This window comes from Sycon ciliatum, chromosome 7, assembly GCF_964019385.1.
Source record: "Sycon ciliatum chromosome 7, ocSycCili1.1, whole genome shotgun sequence".
Taxonomy (NCBI): Eukaryota; Metazoa; Porifera; class Calcarea; order Leucosolenida; family Sycettidae; genus Sycon; species Sycon ciliatum.
The window spans coordinates 12,297,306-12,306,507 of record NC_088649.1 but is presented as its reverse complement, the minus strand read 5'-3'; the positions used below and the strand labels follow the sequence as shown (position 1 = coordinate 12,306,507).

At 45.8% G+C, this 9,202-nt stretch overlaps 1 protein-coding gene across 1 annotated transcript in view; it reads left to right on the top strand.

Moving 5' to 3' along the window:
- The window catches only part of LOC135821006 (PDZ and LIM domain protein Zasp-like), a 13,605-nt gene extending 7,567 nt beyond the window's left edge, over positions 1–6,038 (top strand). Inside the window, exons 8-10 of the mRNA XM_065334060.1 lie at positions 1–77; positions 3,566–3,783; positions 4,984–6,038. The exon at positions 1–77 is cut by the window's left edge and continues 57 nt beyond it. Coding sequence (XP_065190132.1) covers positions 1–77; positions 3,566–3,783; positions 4,984–5,099 — 411 coding nt within the window. The 3' untranslated portion in view covers positions 5,100–6,038. The remainder of the gene's footprint in view (positions 78–3,565; positions 3,784–4,983) is intronic.
- Positions 6,039–9,202: the final 3,164 nt, after the last annotated feature.

Genomic DNA, 9,202 nt, shown 5'->3' with positions numbered 1-9,202 from the left:
TTGGGATCTACAAAGACGTCCACCAGTGGGTATGCCGGTCATACCCTATCAGATAACAGTGGAGGAGCCATGCCAAGGTAAAGAATTAGTAAATAATGAAGATCTAATAACCGGACAATTTCCTTGGAGACAAGACTGCAATTATACTTAGAAGTAGGACACACTTCAGGCTCTTGAACGTTTTGAAAGTGTTCACTAGTATACTTTCATGCCTTATCATCAGGTGAAATGCAGGCAAAATCAAATGACCATGGACAAAGGATTAAATACAGCGGAGAGGTGATAGATACAGCGCAAGGAAGAAGAGGCAAAACAAAAAGTCAAATGCATGACGTATACGCATAGAAAGCAATGGGGAAAAGGTGCAAGTGTGAGTAAACCCAAAAAGCGTGAAGTGCGGTGCAACAAGAAAACAGACAACAAATGGACAAAAACTAACGAGTTGTTGACGACCGACCTAACAGCCTAAGCGTCAATCAAATCTACTTCTGTTCACATAAGTAATTAGGTTTCTCGCTGTGAATATAAACAGCTTCTAAAAGATCTAATAATCGCAGTCGATAAGACAAGCTGAATCGACATTTGTGTATACTTTATTCATGCAATGTAAAACGGTGGAGACAATGTGCAATAAAACGATGAAAGTAGGAAGACTCGGGTGGATTAATTTTAATTTATAAGAAGAAAGAGGACCAAAGAGCTACAAGTTACGCTATAATATCCACCAACATCACCAGTTACTTTACAATCAGCTCATGCATCCGAGATGTGCTAGAGCTGATTGCCAGTTAGGTGTAGAACGTCAGTACCGTTGGTCAGTGTCGTGCAATGTTATCGCATGAGCTGATTGTAAAGTAGCTGGTGATGTTGGTGGATATTATGGCGTAACTTGTAGCTCTTTGGTCCTCTTTCTTCTTATAAATTTTAGTAGAAATAGTGTAGAGAAAAATTAGGATTCAAACAAGGTTTCGTACAACACTCATCAGGAATCGTCGTTGTACAGTCGTGGCAAGCGAAATCCGACACTTAGTACTTGCCATAGGGGACAGCGCCACAAATGGACATCAATAGACACCCTTAGCAAACAATGGTAACGCTATTTTTTTACGATACTCGTACCTTGATCACCCAAATAGCGCAGCTTATACCATGGTACGGTACGGAGGGCCTGTTTTCAGCCAATCAGCGCTCGTCTAGCCATGGTTATATTGGCCAGTATAAATCCCGCGCGGGATTTATATAGAATATAAATCCCGGTGCACGGTACGTACGCTAGGGCACTGCCACCGTACATGTTCACTGCCTGAAAGGCAGTGAACTGTTACTTGTACGGCGGCAGTACTCCAGCGCACGGACCATACATAAACAGACACAACGGACACCACATGCGCGTGTACACTCCACACAGAACGGCACACTGACGAGGAACAGTACACAATGGAAAAGAAGAATGACCTGGAATTCGTCTACACTACAGAGTATTCTATTATACTGAATCTGAGGATAAAGAACGTCGAATAACCACGAAGTATCCCGAATGGGTCAGCAATGTACATTGTACTTCGAAGAGTTGAAGATCATCAACGGACTGTCTCCTTCGTAAATAAGTTTATAATACCAGTGTACATGTACTTCAACCCGATTGGAAAAGGCTACAATAGATTGGATTGAAATGTGATACAAAACAGTGTATGCAAATGCATCTACTTGCAAGCAAAACTGATTATGAGATGCCGCATGTGAAAATCAGCACTGTACCATAATTATAGTAACACTTACTTCCAAAGAGTCCAAGCTGTAATCTAACTAGTGACGGTAGTTTGATTCAACGACAAACTCCAGCACCGCAGCAATTCAGTCGACTTCCGCACCGCTCACGACTCAAGACAAGATCATGAAGATGCTACAATATGCACTGGAACTGAAAGGAAATCTTATGCCAAACATCCACGGAGGAATCTATTCAGCCGGTATAACCCTCTGACTCGGGTTATATCCTCTACGTATAAATGTTATGGGGGCTGATTTATCGTTGTGACCAACGGTACGTGCTTTGGCCAAATATTGCATAGTCCGTACGCATTTCAACTTGTATCGCGTATACGGTGACAAAAATGGTTGTGCCGCGCCGCGCGAAATCAAAGCTATTCTCGTGGCAACAGCGTACTAAAAATAGCGTGCATCTTGCTAAAGGTCGAACCCGAATCACGGTATTTTCCCCCTTACGATAATACCAGTACAACATAACGTTTTTTGCTAAGGGTGTCTAATGATGTACTAGTACCGTAAAGTACCGTTGATCCGCCCCCACTCTAATTCCCGCCCCCCCCCCCCCCCTCGATTTTCTGTCTCTGAAGCGACTTCAGAATTATACGGTAGAGAAATTATGCGTCTTTCTGTACTCATGTCCATATGCATACAGTCGTACTACTAGTGCGCAAACAAACATTCGGGTGAGAGTCTCTGTGAATGTGTACGTCGAGTTTGACCTTCCTCACCTGTTTGCGTCTGAAAGATACAACACCGCATTGTCGTACAACGACACTGCACCAAACAGCCTTGATCGAATCCCCCCCCCCCCATGAAAAACAAGCTGGGAAGCGACTTGGCGTGGGGGGCGGATCAACGGTACTTTACGGTAATTCACTGCACCTAATTTAGAGCCGTATGCATCCTAAACAGGTCGAAAGGTCACAGCGTAGATACACACAGTTCACAGAAAAGGTACACATAAGAAGTATTGGTATCCAGTGCCCATTCATATTTGGGAGCACCTTTGAACCTTTGAGGTGAACCTTGACTGTGATGAGTACGAGTACTACTCTCATGAGACAGATAACAGTTGTATGTAACACATGTACTACGTATGCCGGTCTGCAGGGGCTGCACACTGCATGGTGTAGTCCCGTATGCCGGTCTGCAGGGGCTGCACACTGCATGGTGTAGTCCCTTATGCCAAGTGTCGGATTGCACTGACCATGACTGTACTATTAAAAGGACACTGAAACAAAATACCTATTATACAAGTAGAAAACCGAAGAAAAAACGTGGTGATAGTGGTGGCGGCTGCTACTGCTGCTGGTGTTATTGCTGCTACTGCTGCTACTGCTGCTGGTGTTGTTGTTGCTGCTGCTGCTGCTGCTGCTGCTGCTGGTGTTGTTGTTGCTGCTGCTGCTGCTGGTGTTGTTGTTGCTGCTGCTGCTACTGCTGCTGGTGTTATTGCTGCTACTGCTGCTGGTGTTGTTGTTGCTGCTGATGCTGCTTCTGCTGCTGGTGTTGTTGTTGCTGCTGCTGCTTCTGCTGCTGGTGTTGTTGTTGCTGCTGCTACTGCTGCTGGTGTTTTTCTTGCCGCTGCTGCTACTGCCGCTGGTGTTTTTGTTGCCGCTGCTGCTACTGCTCCTGGTGTTGTTGTTGCTGCTGCTGCTGCAGGTGGTGGTGATGCTGCGGCTGCTGCTGGTGCTGCTGGTGTTGTTGCTCTTGTTCTTGTTCTTGTTGCCGCTGCTGATCTTGTTCTTGTTCTTGTATAATTCAAATTGCTGTTTTTCTATGTTCACGATGTGTTCAGCTCATCACCGGGGGACAGTGGACAGTGGCGTGTAGTGTTGATACGCCGGGTAGTGTGTGTGTTACACACTATGATGTTGTCGTTTGACCATGCCAGCATGATGGCCAAACACTTCCATGCTGATCATGCACTGGTCAGTAGCTACACTGCTCTCATCTATCAGTTGAGACAGCTGTATGAACATCTCGACGAGCAGAATTCGGAGAAGACTGTTGAGGGTGAGTGTTGCTGGTTCTTCTTCTGCTGCTGTTGTTGCTGCTTCTGCTGTTATGGGGGAGGGGGTCTACATTATGTGAGCCGATGGTGGACGATTGCCTCTTCCTCCCCTCCCGTCTTGCTCCCCTCCCGTCTTGCTCCTTCCATTCCGTCAGTACATGTACAATAGTCCAGAAGTGTCTATCGGGAAGCTTGATGAAGAGCTCCTGTAAAAGTCCTACCCTGAGCAATAGTTTGCATTCTAATTCTGTTTGTAAGTGCACTGTACTGCAAGTCTGCTGCTTTGTGTTTTGTGAGAAAATGGTGTATGTACTGTTCGAACCTTCGACCTAGATTTTATCCAATCGATTATTCGTTGAGGTCCATGGAGATCGAGGAAATTCGACTACCGTAAAGTCGCGGATAAAAGCTGGGTTTGCATACAAGCACATCGCAGATAGAAGCCTGAAAATCAAACGGGTCAAATGCATATACGCCTGTTGCGCGTAGAAGCGGCTTCTATGCAAGCGAGGATCGGGTAGGTCAAGAGTGCATGCGCTATGTACGGTGCGTAGTAAAATTGCCGCCGTACCCGTAGTCAGTGGTAGATCTACGCGTGTCGCGCGTAGAAGCGTGCATACAAGCCTGGCAAAAATATCAGTGGTGCATATAAGCATGGTTTGCATACAAGCCTGGTGTGATTTAAAGCCTGATGCACAAAGCGGCTTTTATGCTTATAAGCCCGGCTTTTATCCGCGACTTTACGGTAATCGATTATTCGTTACATCACTACTGATTTCTACTTCTTCTATGTCTAAAGCTTTCATTGGTTTGAGGGAAAGATGCAAACAGGAAAAGTCTGAAGAAATAAATTGATTTATAAGAAGAGGACCAAAGAGCTACAAGTTTATACGCTATATTATCCACTAACACCGTTGCATGAGCTGATTGTAAACTAACTGGTGGTGGTGTTAGTGGATAATATAGCGTATAAACTTGTAGCTCTTTGGTCCTCTTCTCTTCCTCTTCTCTTCTTATAAACTAATCCTTGGCTCTAAAAGAAATGACTGTCACCACCCGGACTCGAACCAGAGACCTTCGCTTGAGGCCAGCGATACTCTAACCACTGAGCTATGTATGGTGTAGCTGTCATCTGTTCCTACATTCTTGTTGTGATGGTTTTTGTTCTTGCTGTGACGGTTTTTGTTCTTGTTGTAACACAGCTTCAATGCTGTCATCCCTATGTGAGTTCTTGACGGACTGTAGCAGCCCCAACCAGAGTTCTGCTGAGGTAGGCAGTGCCGCTAGTGATGAGGAAGCCATGGCGGTGGTCTCCTAATGGCACCCCTCTCCCAACGCAAACACCAGTTTCCAAACAGGCCGACGGTGACGGTTTGTCTGTTACCTTCGATTCATGTCTGCTGTGCAATAGTTATTAGTGTTTGTCAATATCTGCTGTGCAATAGTTATCAGTGTTTGTCAATGTCTGCTGTGCAATCGTTATCATTGTCCTTGTCAAAATCTTCCTGAGCTTGACTGAATCATTTGATTCCTTTGAGTCTCTCCGCTCATGCCACTGTTTCACGTTTGTAGTCATGGCGCTGACCATTTCCTTTCTTCCCCTTGCCCAATACTTACAGTGTTTCGGCGTTGCACCGCCAAACACAATCATGCTTCGCTAACCTTTCATGTTCTCATACAAACTTGACGTTCAGCTCTAACCCCTGGCCTAGCAATCATTCATATTATCACAAAGAGAAAGCAGCAGGTACAGATCGTGTGCCTCTCCTCCAGTCATACCAGCATCCTGCGTCGGCCGGCCGTCGTTGAAAATGCTCCGGAGGAAAGGTTTGCTTCAAAATGTAGACAACAACCCTATCATGTTATTTGCTTGTTTCCCACCTCTCTGCTCTACCCATCTGCCAGACAATGACGATCATTTGGCTTGCTGTTTCCTACTTCTGTTTCTGACGGACATTTTAGCCATTTTTTAACTTGCCGATATCCTCCGTTTTGTCTTTGGTTCAACACTATTCTGCCTACTTTGAAGCAGAGACAGAAATAATGATGCTGAATGTATCAGTGAGAGCTGTGTGCAGTAATAATATGGCTACACGCCCTGGTGTGCCAGTTTGTACAGTCGACTCCTGATATAACGGACACCATTGTGCAGTAGATTTAGGTCTTTATAGCCGATGTTTGTTATAACAGAAATGCACACACACACTATAAGCAGAAAGTCATGACAGGCATGTGGCCCATGACAGTATGACTGCATTTGGATTATATGCGACCACACAAGACTTGGTTCGTTATAATTTTAATATAAATGAAAACTGTTCGCTATAATAGGATTAATTTTTGTATGGGTTCAAACAGGGACCTATCACGCTATATCATGAAATTCGCTATGCGAGTTTGTTATACGTGGAGTCTACTGTATTGGGATTGTAGAGGCTAGAGCGAATGTGAATGTGCACGTATATGTACAATTGTACATGTGTGTACGTGTATGCGCATGGCTATCTCTCATTATGAGTATCTGTTAGGGTAGTGGCCCTAGTGGACTAACGTTACACTGTATGATGATCACTGCACCATCAGCATGACTCTCATGGCTGCTGCTGCTGCTAACTGCACTTTTCTTTATGAAAGCAGTGGCGGTGGCCTTGGCTGGTAGAATAGTGATAGTGATCGCCTTCTCATATACCGATACAGTCATGTCAGTGTTAGCTCCAGAGCGGTTGGGGGTATTTGAACCCGTTTGAAAAAAGAACACCGAGTCACTTGGGAATATACATGATAGTCGTGTCGAGTACTTTTTTCACACTTCAAAGGAGTACACCATGATCTATCAGTGACAGGCCGCCGGTATGTGCAGGTGTGCACTGTTGATAGATGTACATGTACATTGGGGGAGTTATACAATACATGTATACAGTCTACGTCTCCCTGATATACATGCAGTAGCACTTGAACGTTCCCGGCTCTGACAAGGTTGCAAGAACAGGCGCGTAGCACCACTGTTGGAGGCGGTCTGGCCAGAGGGGTTCTTGGGGCTGTCCCCCGGGGAAATTTTGAAATTAGGGTGCTAGGTCCTGCATTCTGGGCCTTCGAAAAAAGGGGTCGGGCGAAAAAGTGGTCCGGCCAAAGCCGGACCGGCTGCTACGCCCCTGAAGAGTTGTGCCAGGTTCACGTGTACCCGGTTGGTTTGTTCACGTGTACCCGGTTGGTTTGTTCACGTGTACCCGGTTGGTTTGTTCACGTGTACCCGGTTGGTTTGTTCACGTGTACCCGGTTGGTTTGTTCACGTGTACCCGGTTGGTTTGTTCACGTGTACCCGGTTGGTTTGTTCACGTGTACCCGGTTGGTTTGTTCACGTGTACCCGGTTGGTTTGTTCACGTGTACCCGGTTGGTTTGAAACCCTAGAGCAGACAATGTATGTGTTGTAGTACGTTATTTTGTGTACGTCGTGTGTACGTCATGTTGGTGCATGCGCGTGTTGCTGTGGTGTGAAAAGCAGTCTTCGTCTTGAGTTCGTCATGTCTAGTTGTGTTTCCGTAGTCGTTTTGCAATAAACAGTCTTTCAAATGTAGTTATCGCCGTCCCTTTGTAGAAGTGTGGAGATGGCACGGGACTGGGAGCAGGTGGAGAAATGGCAGTTACAACATATGTACCTGTAGTGGCTGCTGTGCAGATGAGGTGGCCAACCAAAGGTCTGGGTACATGTACATAGGGTTACAGACTGTTCACAACAGGCATGCTGCTAACGCATTTCTGCCTGTTGTGAAGAGCTACTGTTGTTTTCTGGCTAGTATTACAGCAGCCAGAAATACACTGAAGTAAACGTCATTAGCTATGGTGACAGAGCATTCAGAGCCAGTTCAGCTTGTCATGGACATTCACACGACCACATAGACCTACATGTTTCACCTACCCGTACACGACATACATGTGTGCCAACGACAAGTGCCCTTCATTGAAGGCTGCGGTCAGTCCAGCAGTAATGCCTCCAGGTGCTGTTTCCACCTTGTGCCTGCTCAAGGCGCTAAATACACTTGTAGTACGAAGCCACAGCTCTTGTTTTCGCTCATAGCTAGCTGTTATACTCAATCTCTGTATCCACTACACATGCCGTGACAAGGATTTAGTTTGAGTATGATGGAGTTTTTTTAAGGTTGGAACCTGGTATTGCCATGTCTGTTTTGAACTTTTGAGATTTCAGTACGTCCTGTACATCGATGGCTGGTGTTCTGCTTAATACGAGTTTGGGGTTTTCCAGTGTACTGTAGGGAGTAGGTCTAGCAGACACACCATTATGTAACTTACATTACACACATGTGCGTGCTGATCATCTGCTGTACGAGCACATATGTACTCAAAGCAAAGCCTAGAATGGTTCACATTCGACGGGGCGCGACGAGACACTACGTAAGAGAAAGTGACGAGACCCGATGGGACACTCATGGCACCGATGTGAACACCAGGAACGGGAGCGCAACCGCACTACTGTACGGATCGGGAAGCTACGGGAGAGGTAAATCTGTTCAACTTTTCATACCGCATGCGGGGACGCAAGCGTACGAAATAGCTGCCGCATATGATTTTGAGTGTGAGCAGGAGGCAGCGTCATGGACGGACTCATCCCGATACGCGCAACTGCATCTTTTTTTAGCATTTCGAACAATACACTTCCCATGATAACTCACTGAATGGCTAACACGACAGAGTTGAGTTTTAGCAAGCTAAGCTTTCATGTCACGTGCTGTATTTGGGGATAGTCCAGGAATGTGACAGAAAACTGTTATGGCGCAGCTGTCATGGCTACTTTTTTGGTCTTCACATTTCCGAATACCAGCCATGTGCATGGTCAGCACGTTGCATAACCGTACGAGCTGCATTGTGTGGAACAGGAGAGTCATGATTATCTTCCTGCTGTTAGTCGCACATGTCAACATCCATTTCAGTGCAACAGCTACACCACACGAATGTTTTTGACAAAGTAAACAAGCCAATATCCTGGCTATTAGTTTCATCAAGAGTACGTAACCATGGTAACCCCAAGAGTGTGCAACTCTGGTCTCCGAGCTATGGGTGCCCTGCGATGCCTGCATTACGTAGCGAAGTGACGATTCAGCTGCCTGGATTTGAGTTTTCCTACGGTTTAGCCTCATGCAACGATTTCACGTGCAATACTGGTATGTTCAAAGGCAATGCCTGTGCATGATGCATCGCATACAAAACCATCCAACGTCTCCGAGGAAAGCGGATTTGGAAGCAGGAAGCGGTAGTAGATCAATAATGATGCAATGGTCCACGGTTTGTGGTTGCGCAATGCATGCAGCGCGCCGCGCCAGACCCCATATGCAGAGTTGCATACTCTTTGGGTTATGTACGCTTGATTTTTGCACGAAGGAAGAATATTTTAAATTATGATCGTT